This window comes from Calypte anna, chromosome 17 (genome assembly GCF_003957555.1).
Source record: "Calypte anna isolate BGI_N300 chromosome 17, bCalAnn1_v1.p, whole genome shotgun sequence".
Taxonomy (NCBI): domain Eukaryota; kingdom Metazoa; phylum Chordata; class Aves; order Apodiformes; family Trochilidae; genus Calypte; species Calypte anna.
The window spans coordinates 4,096,561-4,112,522 of NC_044262.1; the positions used below are offsets into that span (position 1 = coordinate 4,096,561).

General features: G+C 46.1%; 1 protein-coding gene across 1 annotated transcript in view; it reads left to right on the plus strand.

Moving 5' to 3' along the window:
• The window catches only part of COL27A1 (collagen type XXVII alpha 1 chain), a 143,150-nt gene that overhangs the window by 62,137 nt on the left and 65,051 nt on the right, over window positions 1-15,962 (plus strand). The window contains exons 14-21 of the mRNA XM_030461514.1: window positions 4,035-4,079; window positions 6,036-6,089; window positions 6,502-6,546; window positions 12,251-12,304; window positions 13,023-13,076; window positions 13,202-13,255; window positions 15,315-15,368; window positions 15,676-15,729. Coding sequence (XP_030317374.1) covers window positions 4,035-4,079; window positions 6,036-6,089; window positions 6,502-6,546; window positions 12,251-12,304; window positions 13,023-13,076; window positions 13,202-13,255; window positions 15,315-15,368; window positions 15,676-15,729 — 414 coding nt within the window. The remainder of the gene's footprint in view (window positions 1-4,034; window positions 4,080-6,035; window positions 6,090-6,501; window positions 6,547-12,250; window positions 12,305-13,022; window positions 13,077-13,201; window positions 13,256-15,314; window positions 15,369-15,675; window positions 15,730-15,962) is intronic.

Genomic DNA, 15,962 nt, shown 5'->3' on the forward strand with positions numbered 1-15,962 from the left:
AAGAAGCTTTACAGTTTGGTGGCAGCATTTTGTTGTTGTCTCTCCTGAAAAACAATTGTCCAACCTTGCCCTGCTCAGGCAAGCTGTGAATTCCCACATTCCACTCAACATCCTGTAACTGGCAGGTCAGCAAGTTGCCCTTTGCTTTCTGTCTTTCCATCTATTGCCTGTTTTGCATCTTGGTCTTCATAAATGCTTTCCCCTCCTGAGGATAGAAGAAAAATCTGAAGAGCAAAGGTGGAGATGTTGCTCCTGATGAACAGGCAGTGGCTGGAGCCTGTTGTCCATACCACAGGGCCTGATGCAGAGCTTGTGACAGCCACAGGAATCACCTTGTTGATGAGTTGGGCTCTCAGTGAAGCTTTGTATGAACCTAGCAAGGAGACACAGGGATGTATCATTGTAAGGCATCAGATGGCTACTTGAGGAGCAAGCTATGTGCTCAGTTGTGTAGAAGTCTGAGGCACACACAGGCATGTTTCTCTCCTGTTCACTCTGATTTTCTAATGCAGGTTAGCAAGATGGTACCAGTTGGTTTGCACCTCACTGGCATGTAACTCTAAGCTTCTAAAGTACTCTAAGCTCAGTACCTTTCCTCATCTGAAGTGAATGTTTGTACTGGTGGAAGAAATGCCAGAATCCCCTCTCCAGTTTCTAGGGAAATAGGGATGGATACCAAAGCCCAGGCTTTTGTTTCCCTGCCCTGTGTCTCTGTGGCCCTGGCACTGCTATGAGAGCAGTCTCCAGGCTCCTGAGTCCTTGGCCTCTCTCTGGTCTTCATCTGACCCCTGCTGGCTTTCTAATAATGGGATGTATCTTGTGGGAATTGGATCAGGATGGTCCCACAGACCATTCGAGCAGCTGGATGCTGATAAGGTTTATTTTGTTCTGCTCTTGTAGCACTTAATACCAAACAGTTGGATATGTGCTGTGTTTTCTGCTACTCACAAAACATGCACTTGTGGATTACCAAAATTCTCAGATGTAATAATTCTAAATTATTTTCTGTATGACTGGTGGTTCTCCCACAATTAGCCTGTGAACAAGACTGATTAATCTCTGAAATTCCTTCTGTCTTGGTTATTCACACATAATCACAACGCAGCCCTTGGTGTTTGATGGAATGATTGGTGGGAAATAACCCATGCTGCACATGTCTTCAAGTTCCCATTCATCACATATACAGCATAAGAGTTATTTTCACAAGTGCCTCTAACCAGCCAGACAAGCTCAGCTACACCCCAGCCTTTGTGGGAATTCAGCACAAGAGCCACAAATGCAGTGAGCCAAAAGAATTAGATTCCCAAAGAACACTGCTATGGGATTTTTCCCATCCTTCAGTAAACCTAAGCCATGGGTCAAGGTGGAATCAGTAGTCCCAAAGTAGAAGACTTTCTAGGTTGTATTTCCAGCCAGCCCACCAGGAAGAGCAGGAATCCTGGAGGTCAGAAAGACTTTTCTTTCCAAATAACTTGTTTTGTTTTCTTTTAAATGTGCAAGTTGTCTAAGCCCCATTCAGAAGATGTGCTCAGTGTTAGCTGAATGCCAGTTCCCAGAGTATTCGAGGGAAGCAAACGTCCCTTCCGTTAATTCATCCAGAAGGATTCCTCCTCTTTCATCTTATCAACGGCTTTTAAATATTAATGTGCCTTGGAGATTGCAGAATGAAAACAGACTGTTTGGGCTGACTTAAAGGGAGGTTCACAGGGTCATCAGTGGAGTCACAGATGCAGAAAAATGCCAGAAAGTCTGTTTGTGGAACACACAAATGTGCCAAGTTTGCTCGAGGTGGACTGTGCAGCTGAGCTATAGGCAGGCGGGTGCTGCCCTGGGTCCTGTGCTGCCCTGAGTCCTGAGCTGCCCTGAGTCCTGAGCTGCCCCAGGTCCTGAGCTGCCCCTTTGGTCCCCTCAGCACTTTCTCTGCCACTGCCTCTGCCCTGGCATGGGGATGTCTGAAGCCGACAGTCTCTGATCTTCTTTCCGTCCCCTCCAGGCAGAGTAAAGACTTTTCCAACCACAGGAGCATTTTTTCCCCTCCTACCAGCTTGCTGAGAACTGTTGAGCCATCACATTCCAGATCATCATTCCCAGAGTGCTTTAGCCACTCCAATTAGTCTCTTAATCACAGGAATTAGACATGGGAAAGGGCTGTTGATTCATCTCCTTGTCTCTCATCCCAGTGCCTGGTTCATGCACTGCAAATAGGAGGATAGAGCCTGATTTCCCTCACAGGTCAGGGACCAGCCTGTCATTGCTGAAAGCCAGGAGAGAGCACCTGTAAATCTTCCATTTCTCAGGCCAAAGAATGGCTCAAATTAACAAGTCTTGTCCACTTGTCCCAGGGGAGTCCAACCCCTCCTCTTCCAAGAGGAAATCCTCTTGCATCAGAGGTGAGGCCACGTTTACCCTTTCTCTTGAGCAATACTCATGTGACATAACTCAGAAATCTGGGCAGTCCTTCCTGCAACTGGTGGGACCAAGAGCCAACCATCCATTGAGGAGTCTTCATCCCAGCCACCCTCAGAGCCTGCAGAGCTTACTGGGAAACCCAGGCCAGTGTGCAGCTCTTGTGCTCAACATTCCTGGGCTTTTTCCCTTTTCTTGCTGAGCCTGGTAATGTCAGGCCTTGACTAAAAGCTTGAAGCCAACCTCATTACAGCAGCTTTGAGGACACAGAAATCCCACCCGTGAGAAACAATTGCTCCACAGATGTCCCAAGTATGCAGGAAAGGAACCGGCCATAAAAAAGCAATTTTAGGCTGATTGAGATTATGAAATGCTTTTTGTGTGTGCTTGCTCAATGGTCCTTTACTCCACTTCCCATAAAATAAACACACGTAACCCTTTACCCAAGGAGGCTGAGCACGTTGAGTCACGTTGCACCCCCTTCACTTTCATTCTTTCACTAGGCAAATCTTTCCATAAAAGGGGAGCTTTATAGCACTGAGAGGGGGACCCCACCAGATGTGCACCATAAACTGAGCTGGTCTGTCAGAGAAAGTAACCAGCATGAGGCAGAGCAGGGGTAGGGTTGTCTGAGCCAATGGGAAGTTTAGGATTTCCACTGCACTTGTCTGGAGAGGCCCTGTTGGAGATGGGGTGGGGGGTAGAGCAGGTCCTTGCCCTGACAAGCAAGGCACTGTTGATGGGACAGGGGAACAGGTGATTCACCAAGGGAGACACAGGGACAGGCTGAGCATCACCTAGAGATTGCTAAGGCATTTAAGGACCTGGACAGGTGATTTGTATGGGTCTGAGGTGGCTTTTCTGCTGCACTTCCCCTGGAAATGCTGTCAGGCACCTGCTAGCACTCCTGGTGCCTGCTTGTCTGCAGAGAGCTGGCATGGAGGGAAGTTTGTAGGGAAGCTGAGAATTCAAACCAGCCCCACAAGTGCACACAGCAGTCTGTCCCTCGACATGGTGCAGTCTGGGGTGTTCTTGAAAAGCCTTTAAGAGGAGATGGTGCTTCCCACCAGCACCCTGCTTGGAAGCAATCTGTAAGAGATGGCAAATGGTCCCAAAGCCCAGGACAAAATGCCTGCAGTCCATCTCCTGCTCTCTGTGGCAACTTTAATTTTCATCCAAGTCTTCCTTTCCTTATGAGTCTTGTTATTCCTTAGCCATTCCCAAGAAACTCACCTTCCATCTCCTTCCCACTGTGGCATTGCTGCCTCTGTGTCCCCTCTCTGCCCTGGTCCCTCTCCCTGCCTGAGCCTTTCTCTCCCCTGGAGCAGACTCCCCCCACTCCCCTGCCTCCACAGTGAAATGCTTCTTTGATCCAGGCTGCTCCTGGGAGGGGAAGTCAGCCCTGCAAGGAACTGCAAGGCACAACAAGCAGCCCTGTGTCTGGAGGGGCTGTGCTGGTTAAGATGGAAGCTGTGGAACAGTTTGGCTGGGGTAGGGGCTGTGGAGGGAGATGGGAGGGGGAGGAAGGTCTTCTCCCTTCCCTCCAGTTCTTGAAACACTGAGCTGCCTTTCAGCCTCTGTTTGTCTACAAAGTGTTGGTAACCATGTCGGTTTGTCTTTCCTTTTAGGGAGAATTGGGAGCCCCAGGTCCTCCTGGAGTCCTTGGACTCATTGTAAGTACAAAAACAAATGGAGATTAACCCTTTCAGCCTGCATAACTACACACAGATTTTCTTCTTCCTGTGGCAAGGCAGTGAACTGTTTGTATGGAGGAGGAATGATGTCTGGAGAGGGAGGAGGTTGTCTGGTAGATCTGGAGGTGGAGGAGGGCAAACCCTTTCTAAGCAAAAGGGAACAGATAAAAGGATTGCTGTTAGTGCATTTATTCCTAGATAACTCACCCTTTTGGTAACATTTACTAAGGGATTTCTGCAAAGATGCAGTATTCATTCCACACCAGGTTCTGCTGTCTTTTAAAAAGCAACCCCCTGTAAGCAGCAACAAAAGGACACACAGTTCTTGCTCACTGGAGAGATTATAGGCAGGAACTGTCTGTCCTTTGGGTATACAAGAATTTTACGTGCACTTTCACCACCCCATCACTAATCCAGGTAATTATGTACACAGCCAAATTCCACCCTTCATTACACTCTTCCCCAGCAGGAGATAAGTGGCTGTAAAGGATGGGTGGCAACTCATCTCCTGGCAGCTGTGCCATGGGTTAGTGAATGCCCAACTGAACATGTTTATTTCTAGGTCTCATTACTTACTTCAAGTTATCTCCTTCCATGCACATAAATTGTTAGGATCTGTTAGTACTGCAGCATTCTTTCAATGTGATTCCTCCTCAGCTACATTATCATAATATTATAATATTATCATTTACCATGAAAACTTGACTTGCAATGACTGGATAAACCCTTCCTCTTTTGCCTTTCCATGACTTAATGATAGAAATCATCATTGCTGTTGTGAGCTTCTTCCTAGCTTTATTTTTAGGGCAGAAAGTCAATCCTTTGCAGTGCTGTTTTTCAGGATTCCTGGCAGTAGCAGTTGGCTGCTGTCTTTCCCAGTTAGTCTGTTGGTACCACTGTGAGCAGATAAAAATTTCAAACTGAGACTCAGGTCAAACTGAGTAAAATCTTGTGTCCCAGGGCAACTCCTGAGTTCAGGATGCTGAAGCATCTCTAGCAGAATCACTCGAAAGCTGACCATCCTCCTGGGGAGGAGGGGGCACTTCCATTCTGCCTCCTCCTCTCTGGGGGACAGCACCAGCCTCCTTCCCAGGGGCTGCAGTCTGGGCATGGAGAAGGCAGCTGGGTGTTTGCTCTGGGCTGGCCCTGCTCAGTCTCTTCCTTCCCATCTACAGCCAACCCAGGGGACCTGCTGAGTTCCCAGCTGTCTCCAAGTACCCCCTAGGTGTTTGGATTCACTGTTTAAGAGAGGCTGAAGAGCAGAATTAGATGTAACTAAAGCCTCTTGCTCTCCTAATTAACTGTGTGAGCAAAGCTTTAAGTAAATGCCTTTTTTACAAGAAGGCTTTATGCTGGGAGGCATGAAAGGGCATGTGTTCAGCCCTGTGGGCTGGGGAGGTGCTCCTTCAGCAGAGCCTCCCCTGTTTATTTACCCTCTGCAGGCAAGGCTGGTATCAGTGGCTCTCTTCATGGGCAGAAAGCTGTCAAAGCCTGGTTAAATGCTGCCCACTGAAGGCTTCCTTTTGTGCAAGGACAGCAGCCACGAGCTCCAGTGTCCTCCTGTGCTGCCATCTCTGGTACACATCCCAGGATGTGATGCTGTGCTGACTTTGCCCTGGAGCAGGATGGCCATGCTGCTGAGACACCTCTGTCTTTATCTCCTGTTTCTCCTCTCTCCTCCACGTATCACTTTTTGGGTAGCAACCAAACTTTCTTGACCATTGCCTTTTTTTGCAGTTTTTGTCCTTTTAAACACACCCTCAGTCTCCTTCTGGAGAGCTCAGCAATACTGTGGTACATTCAGCATCTGCTGAAGTCAGTGGTCCAACTTCTCAGTGATACCAAGAGACCAGATAGGAGAGGAGTTTCACAGCACATACAGCTGTCAGTTGGCTTGGCACCTAATGACTTGGGTACTTTTCTTTCTCTTACTAGGGTGACATGGGCTCTGTTGGACCAATAGGCTATCCAGGACCAAAAGGCTTAAAGGTGAGAGAGTAACAGTTGTGTGAGCTCCTGCCCCTCCACAGCAGGGCTGAAGATTATTCTGTTCCTGCCTGGAGCAATGGTGACTGTCCTGAGAGGAGGGATGGGCAGCAGTAATGCTGGGCCATTTACCCAGGCACAGCAGTGTCAAATACAACATTCCTCTGGTGGTTTGTAGGAGATGTGAGTCAATGGAGAATCCCAGGGGCATTTTCCTTGGGTGTCTGCAGCCCAAGAGGGTGTGGTTTAGGAATGTGATGGAACACACTGTGGGAGCAGAGTGGGAGCATTTGTGCTCAGGGCTCCAATGCTGAGGGGCTGAGCCACCAGCCCATCAGGGCCATCAGTGTCACAGATAAATCTGAGCAAATCTTCCCAGTGGCTGAGCCTCACTCTGAATTTTCTTGTGTTTTAGGGACTGATGGGAAACCCTGGAGAACATGGACTGAAAGGTGATAAGGTGATCTGAATACTCCCTTATTGCACTGTGTTTTAATCTTGCATGTGAAGTCCCCTTTCTAGCTTCTTTCTTACTCAGCAACGTGGTACTGGTTCCATTCTGCTCTTTGCCTCCATCTTGCCACCCACCTCCTTTCTTGACACTCCAGTTTTGTTTTCTCTTTCTTTTATGATTCCCCCTCCCCTGTCCCTTTTTCCATGGAATTCTAGTAGAGCTCAATTCTGCTCAGATCCTCTTTTGAAGTTTCTGTCTCCCACTGATGGTGACAGCAAAAGCTCACTGCATCAAGCAAACCAGCTGGATCCCTAGGAAAAGCTTCTGCTTTAGGTACCTCTGCTCCTGTTCAGAGAGACTCACCCCAGTTCAGCTTCCTGCCAAGAGGAACTTTTCTTATGCCAAACTGATATAAATCACTTCAGAAAAAAAAAAAAAAAAGAGAGTGGCATCAACTGCAATGATTTAGTGCTGCTGGTACAAAACCACCCAGCTTGAGGTAAATCAGCAGGAAGCTGTGTGTGACTGTCTCACCATCACAAGAACCATCCTCCTGCAGACATTCAGCTGTGGGATTTATTTAGTCTGAAAGAATGGGAGGTGCAATCATTTATTGTTGGCTCTGATTGCTCAGGAGGGCAATGGAAAATGACCATTAAGTGTATTCTCCTCCTCCTGTTTGATGTTTTAATGTCCTGTTAGATGTTTGCTTTTAGAGAATGATTTAGCAGCCCAAAACTGCACAAGGGGGTAGCAGTGTCCAGCCAGTAGACGCTGTGTCCTGATATTATAGCAGCTCCTCTCAGCTCCTGCATCTGCAGTTTCTGTTTCCCCCCTGTACTGCCTTTCACTTTTGTAGAGAGGAGAGGGAGAGGGCAAGAGAAGGATTTTTTCTTTATGGCAAGCTTAAGAAATTGTAGCTGGTTTCTAGAGCTCACAGACTCTTGTCTGCTCCTTGGAATAAATGGTTGAATATCTGAAGAATCACCAATTTAAAATCTATGTTTAGTAAAATAAGCCCTCCTGCACATTACAGACTTCATCACTTTACATGAAATCACCAATATTTCTTCAGCTGCTGTTATCACAATGACCAATGGGTTTGCAGCTCTCATAGATATCATTACAATACTCCCAAGTGCAGAATTACCCCTCCTCCCCCAGTAATCCCATGCTTAGTCTTGCCTCTTCTCTCCTGAGGTGCAGGAAAGCTTTTCTTTCCTTTCCTAGCTACCTCTCTCAATGCATTCTCCCTGTACAGGGCAGACTTTCTTCCTGGCTTTCATTGCAGCCCTTTCCTAACGCAAGACTGACAAACCACCCCTCCTACTCAAGTCTCCTCTGTCCCTAACAAGTTGACTTTAGTTTGATTATCCTATCAAACACTTGGATCAGACCAATGATGAGTTCAGAGTCAGAGAGAGCTTCCAAACAGCTTGTGTATATCCTTCCCACCAGTCCAACAGCCAAAGGGCTGAGAAATGGAAGGCAGAGGGAAGGCACTGATGGCCACAGGTCTCATCTGCTCAGGTGACAGCACCCAGCTTGGGCATTGCAGATTTTAGCCACAGCATCCGAGTTTGCTGAACTTGTTTGCATACAGACCAAGTCTGACAGCTCTCTTTACTTCTGGGAAAGGATTTGGCCTGAAATAGCCTTGTGGTTTTTTCAGTTATTTGGTTTTCTGAGTGGTCTTGCTGTTCAGGTGGTTGGCCCAGTTTATAATACCTCCCTTCTCCTGCTCATCAAAAGGCTGTTGCATTGTTTTACTCACTTCTTACTTTCTTCAGTGAATGCCACCTTTAGGGCTTTTCTTAGTTTCTCTCACTCCAGTTTGGGCATCATATGCAAAAAACACTCATCCCTTCTTACACCTTGTTTGCATTTGTGTTTTAGTTGTTTATATTCCGCTGCCACTAAAAATTTACATTATATCTGGTCTTGCTGCTTTTGCTCAGTTTGTAGCAAGAGAAAAGCTCAGCTTTCAGAGAGCTAAATGTGAATGTGTGGTAGAAGGAAGGGACATTTATGCCCTTCATGTTACCTGGGGCTTCTGAGGAGGAGGTTGCTAAAGGTGGGAAGTACACCCTGGCCTCTTGCACACTCTCCTTGCCAGGATCAGCTTTTGTCTTGCTGCCTGCCTTGTTTCAATGAAGATGTTTTTATCTCAGCCTTCATAGAAGCTGCATCACAAATCTTCCTTTGCCTCCTTTGTTTTTACCATGTGCTTTTTAATTGAGGCTGATCTGGGAAATACCTGACTTGAAGAAATTGCATCAATAGCAAGGTAGAGACAATTCCTCTGTTCATTTAGTGCCTGGTTGGGCTTGGGCCACAGGAAGGACCCTGCCTGACTTGTTTTGGAGGCTCCCTTCTGTCAGCTCTTACCAGTCATGTCACTGTTAGTTTCTGCTGCTATTGCTGTTTTGGGGCTGTGACATCTTATTTAAAGGCTCTCTCTGGTTGCCTGCTATTCTCTTTCTAACCTTTAGATTTTGACTTTCTTATAACTCTCCTGTGATGCTGTGTTCAGTATTCTCCAAGGTGCAGCTCACTAAGCCCAAATCCATGGATCAGCTGCTGGAGGCCAAATATGAGCTAGAATAAGGGGCAGCACCCCCTGTCCTGCTGCAGAAACCACATCTTTGTGTCTAGCAGCTTGACTGGCAAGTACAGAGCACACCAGTGCTAGCCAACCCCTTCTGCTTCCCCCATCAAAGCTTGGTGCCACAGAATTTAATGATGTTTTTTTGCAGCTTCAGTTTTCCCACAAAATGGGTCATCCTTCTGTTTCCATTTATACGTTTCCATGGAGGCATCTGCTCTTCCAGGGAGAAGTGGAATTACTGTATAACCTTGAAATAAAGAATGGTCTCAACGACCACGTGATGTGATGAGTACAGAGGAAAGGTGGAGGAAGCAGAGGAAATCCTAGCTACTTGTTCACATAAAGGAGTTTTATGAATCAGAACATCTGTAACTGATGAAGGACACAGCTCAGTAAAATACCCCTAGTAGTTTTGCAGTGTTAGCTCTTCTTGTATTGCTAAGCAGAAAGTCTTGGGAAAAGAAATGTGCTCAATCAAGAGCAAAATGAGTTTTTTACCCAGTGACCTCCTCTGTGTCCCACAGACAGCAAACATGCCTGCACTTGCAACTCTCCCCCTTCCCTCCCAGCCCCTCTCTGCATAGTGTGGCCATAAGGGCCTCAGAGTCTCTGAAGCTGCATTTCTTTTTATAGGTGAAACATGAAACATGGACAATATCCCATGGGCAGAGCCTGTTTGTAATTTCAGATTTTACATTCTTTCTCCTCCCCACGAGCAAAATCCTTGCAACCCCTTTTCATCATCTCAGAATTGCTTTTTTTAATAATAAACATGCCTGACCTCTTTCCTCTCTGTTTTTTCCCCTCCCCTTAAGCACACTCACTGAGTCACAGTTTCAGACCTACTGTGCTGGAGGCTGGGCAAGAGGAATGCCCCAATACTTCATTTTTGGTTTAAGATATTAATGGCCATTGCAGAGGGATCCTTCATGCTCTGACATTTTGCTGTGCAACATCTTGCAGGCAGCCCAGCTAAAGATAAGAGATGTGTTTTGTCTTTCCTGCTTCCTCCTTCACCCTCTGTAATGCCCATTTCTGAGTTGTTTGAAAACTTATTTCTAGGTCATGCAGTCATTATCCCTCTTGGCTTAAAGCTCAGTGATAACAATTTGGTGCTGCCTTTTGCTATACTCAGGAAACTCTTTTCTTGCAGCAGGCATTTCCTAATGTCCAAGTCTTTCTTCCAAAGCAGTATTTCAGTGGCCACTTAGTGTCTGGGCAGAAAACTGCTGAATAAAAAAAAATAATCTTTTTCTTTTGACCCTCAGCATAGGTGATAAAGACAAGGAGCAAACCTATCACTTTTAAGAAAAGCTGTTTTCCTGCTGTCCTCCAGCAGAAGCCAGAATTAGAGTTGCCTGCCAGTTTCAGTGTTTGAAGCCTTGGACTAGGTAAAATAAGTAGAAAATTCAGAAGAGATGAGAGAAATCTGGCAGTGGTTTGAAACGAGCTGGGTCATACAGTAGGTTTTTTGCAATCTCTATTGTATCTAACACTTGGGGTTCATCCCAGCTGAAGCTGTGTAAATAGCCAATTTTTTTCCATTTGTTTGCGTTGCCAAAAAAAAAAAAAAAAAAGATGGAAAATAGTTTACAGGAAGCAAAAAGTTGCTTATTTGACTCAGATTAAAATATTTTAGGTTAAAAAGCAAATGGGTAAAATTCCTTTAACTTTTTAAAAGAGCAACATTTCAGTTTTGCTCTATAAAAAGCTTGTTTTGAAGATGGTTCAGTGAAATGTTCTGGGAACATTTACCAAAACATTTAAGCAAATGTAGCATGAATCCATGAAATGTTTCCATTGTTGAAGCTGCATGGTTCTTAATTATTTTTCTTCTGCAGAAGTTGCCTCAAAAAAGACTTTCCCATCTCAAGCCTCAACCAGTCACAATTTCATTATTCCCTGCATGTTACTGAAGCAGTGAGAATTATTTCAGCTCTGATAACCAGTGGGTGGGTTTTGCTTGTAGAAGTAGGCTCCCTCTGTCATCTCTCTGTAGACTTTGGCTCTGTTGCAGGGGTCCATATGTCTCCCATGTGGACTCTGTTCCGACATACAGCTCTCTGCTCTTCTGTGGCTCGTTCCCTCACAAGGAAGCCAAGCTGAGAGGTTTGTGCATGGGACAGAGTTCCTCTAACTGTTATTTCTGTTGGGTCTTGTCAGTGTACCAAGTTTTTAGTCATTCCTCCTTCGACTTCCCAAGTAGATTTTTCCTTTCTCTGCCCCATCCTTGACTCCCCCATTGTTTAAGGAAATCACTAAATAAATGAGGTTGGAAGGGATTTCAGGAGGTCATCTGCTCCAGCAGCTTGCTCACATTGCTTCTGGCTATGCAGGATAGCCCCCTGCTCCTAAGAAAACCTTGAAGGATACTTCTTTTCTACTCAGGGAGTCAGAATCTGTTACTATGGCCCAAAGAGGAGGAAAACCAAAGATGGCTTGGTTAGGAAATACTGTGAAGTGATGACATGCTCAAAGATGGCATCTCCATCCCAATGAACCTCAGCCTGATTCTCCAGGGGAACCTCTGCCTTGGTGTTGGCAGTGAGATGGTACTAAAGCATTACCAGAGGTTACTTTTGTTTTCATATGGAAGAGGATTGATCCTTGATGTCAGCTCACAGAAACCCTGTGAGCTTAGGATCCTTAGGATCCTTATTGATCCTTAGGATATGCTCACAGAAACCCTGGAGATTGTTTTTTTTCTTTTCTGTACAACTTTATGAGAAAAAAGGCCCATTCACTGCAAACTAAATTAGCTCCCTGTTCACTTGAATTTGAACAGTTCACCATCTTCATGGTTGCTGTTGGAGGACCACAGTCTCTCTTCTTTCAGGTTCTATAGAAACTCAGTGCTTGGGAATTCATATTTCTCTCTCTTTCAGTTCCATCTCTCACTTCAAAGTATTGATTCTATGTTGGGAAGTACATGCCTTGTTCAGGACTGTCCATAGAATTAACATGACCTGCCTTTGGGCAGCAGTTCAGTGTTGAGTGGAGATAATGAGGAGTCTTTGGCTCTACAATGCACCATCTAGCACCTACCTGGGCATTTTGGCCTTTGCTGATGCCTATTTTAACTCTCTGGTGATGTGTATCCAGGGTGATCAGGGAGGAGCAGGTGTTCCAGGAGATATCGGCTTCCAAGGAGACAAGGTAATTGGTTTTATTCTCTCTATCATTTTTCTCTTTTACATACCATTATGTGTGACCACATTTCTCAGCTCATCTTAAATCACAAGGAGCTGGAAGAAGCTGTGTCCTGCTGTGAGGTTCCCCTGCTGGGGCAGTTCTCACTAGAGGTTACAAAGTGCCTTCTAAAATTCATCTTAATATATAGACTTCATTGTTACTCAAAATAAAAGCAGTTCCCCCGGGGGCTTTCTTTATACCTTCATGCAGAAATTGGAAGTGATGGAAATGGGGATTGATGGGGATGGGTAGGAATGTGTGTGGTCCAGCAGACTTGGAGGTTTTTTTGTCTGCTCACTGCAGCAACTTAAACCCTGACCCAGAGAGGCACTTAAAGCCCTGCAGAACTTCTGAGCAAATGACTTCTCCCCTGTGACTACAACATGATGCTGCCTTCAGCTGACTAACCCTGGACTTAGCACTGCTCTGGGGCCTGCATGGCACTGAGCCACAGCTGCAACAGCTCCTGGGTTCTTTGGGGTGAAATTCAGCCCTGGCTTTAGCAGAAACATCTCACTGACATTAGTGCAGTAACCCCAGCTCCTTGCAGGGCTGAGTTCAGCCTTAGGAAAGTGCCCTTCTCTCTGCTGCAGAGGAGCTGAAGCCTGAGGAATCATTCTGGGGTGGTTTTTTTGATGCTTCATTGTGTTTTCTGAGAAAAATGTGTGTCTCTCTCACTCAGGGCAGCCAGGGTTTGCCTGGGGTCCCTGGGGCACGAGGGAAAGCAGGCCCCCTGGTAAGTAACCAAACATCTTCTGCTTCCTAATCTCCCTGGAAAGGCAGCTGGGCAGGGGTGTGCTGTGCTGAACAGGAAAGCCAATTATCAGCTCACTTTTCTCCATGTTTTTCTGATTTCTGCAGGGAAAAGTTGGTGACAAAGGTCCAGTTGGGTTTCCTGGACCACCTGGCCCTGAGGTATGTTCTATAAGCTCCTTCTCACATCTTTCCTTTCTTCAGCAAACCCACATGCTACCACCTCTCTCCCATCTGGCTTTCCCTCCCCAGCAGTGGTCACTCAATGTCTGCAGCTTTGCCACCCCACTGAGAACCCATTCTCTGATAAACACCCAGGTGGCATAGGAGGGACTGTTAGAAATTCCTTGCTCCTTTCCCCACTGGAGTTTTTTAGCTCTTGAGCTGTGTACAGACAGGTCCACATGGGCTTTTGAGCAGGCATCAGAGGCATTACCTGTTGCTAATTCCTACGGAAAGCAAGAGCCAAACACTGCCACCCGTGTGAGCACTCAGGCCCATGGAGGGAGGGGATGACAGGGACAGAGGGGACAGCTGCCACCACTACTGCTCACTATGGTGTCAGAGCTTTGGTACATTTATGAACCTAAAACTGATGTATTTTGGGCTCAGAATTTTTGCTAATGATGGTTGCTTTAGGGCAATGGCACACCAGGGCTCCAGAAGTGCCAAGGCAGAAAGAGCTCTGCTGTGCTGTAGGATTTACAGTTACTTGATGCATTGAGGTTCACTTTTGATCAAACTGGCAGACAGGGCAATCTATCCATCTTATTCCTTCTGACCACCCTGCACTCAGATTTCCTGGTCTCCATCTACTCTTCCAAACCTTTTTCTTCCCAATCTCCATGTGCATATCCTATATATGACACCTTGTTCTACTCTTCTTCAGGAAGCTCAGCCCCCAAAGGTTGTCTCTAACCTGATGAACAGCATGTCACAATCTCTCACCTCTCCCCCTATGTTTATTTTTAACCACCTTGGCAGACATTCACTGCAAAGCACCATAGCATTTTGTAGAGGGAAGATCTCAAGCCTAGAAATGTAAAGGGAGCTTCCAAATGATGTGAGAAGAGCCAGTGATGCACTGGGATGGAGCTCCAGACTGTCCCTCACCCCCTGGCCAGTCTCCACAGACACTTGCCTTTTTACTTACCTAGTTTTCTCTGGCCCTTTTTGTTCCTCAATGAATTTTTCAGGGCAGAACACTGATTTCTTTCTGTGCATCTCACTTTCTACCTACTCTGCTCTTTTCAGTCTCAGGCTTCACTTCTCTGCTGGGGTGTGATGAGTAGTGCTGAGGTAGGGAGGACCACAATAACTCATTTGAATCTCACAGTTTCCTGATTTTTCCTTCCAAATCTTGTAATAGATATCATGGAGGGGTTTTTTCAGTCCCTCCCCCCCCCAAAAAAAAAAACAAAAAAACAAAACAATCAAACAAGCAATAAAAATATTTATAAATAAAAACATTTCAAGTAGAAAGACTTTTACTGTCCTTAGCAAAAAAATTGGCACAGTGATACCTTAAATGCAGGACCAGCTTTTCCCCCAGCACGTTGTCATTTTTTCTCCTTCATAATCAATCAAACATCTGTAAGATGCTAGAGAGCCACTTCCAGCACAACTGCTGCTCTGTTTTCCCTTCATCAGTTCTCTGGTATTTCTCTGGGTCTGGAAGGGCTCTGGGTTGAGTGCTGCCACTTAGCAATCCTTCCTCTTTGTTTCTATTGGAAATAACCACAGATTCCTTTGTTTCCTTAGCAAGAGGGCTGGTGGGTGGAAAGGAGTCTCTGCCTGGCTGAAGGCAGCAGCTAATGAGCATGTCAGCACCTTGCCTAATTCCTTGCCTGCTTCCCTTTGTCGCCCAGGCGTGCAGTTTGTTTCTGGGAGCAGTGAGATTATGCGCTGACTCACACAGATTAATTAAAACCCAAATTGCTGCTTTTAGCTGTGTGATGACAGGGAGGCCCTCGCAGCAATAAATATTCTAAGAAGATAGACCTAAAGGGAGCTGCTGGGAAAGGAAGCTCTTGAATCAAACAACTCGTGCTGCTTCCGTTGTCTTCTCCATTCCCTCTGGAAGTGGGGCAGTTGCCCACAGCCGGACACTGCCTGCACTTAATAGGTGTCTCAGCTCTTAACCTTTAACTAAAACTGTCACAGAGTGTGCCTGGCTGCAAGGATCCACCTGTGTACCCTGACTATTTCTCATTGTCTTCAGGGCTTCCCAGGTGACATCGGCCCACCAGGAGAAAATGGTCCCGAAGGCTTGAAGGTGAGTGGAGCAGAGACTGAAGATCTCTGTGGGGTGGGAAGCAGCCAGGGAAAACAAAGTAGTGGGAAGGGGGGAGAGAGAAAACCCTGGAGATTCCTAAAGATTGTCCTGGCCAATATTTCAGCTTAGTCTGTTTGGCTTGAGGTCCCTCCAAGTGCAGGGTTTTCTTTTTTTTCAGGTTTTTTTTCTTAACCAAATTGACATTGGATGATGTCCCATGGCTGTGAAAGAGTCTTTCTCATTTTAATTGCCCTTCTGAGCTTATGTTTCTATTTTCTGAGTATCTTTTCCTTTGGCTCTTTCTCAGGGAAGGCCAGGAGCACGAGGTTTGCCTGGGCCGAGAGGACTGCCTGGACAAGAGGTGAGTGTCTGCAGAGCAAAAGCAGATTGGATTTAAAGAATAATGTTAAGTTTTGAAGGTTAATGTGTGATGAAATGGTGCCTGCAACTTGAGATCCCCTGGTTATACTGAGTGACCAGAGCCCTGCAGAAGAGGAGCCTCCTCAAAGCAGCAATCTGTGATCCTTGCTTCCAGTCACTGCTGGCACCTGCTGGCCCTGAGCTCTGCACTGGCTTTTCTTTTCAAGTTTGTTC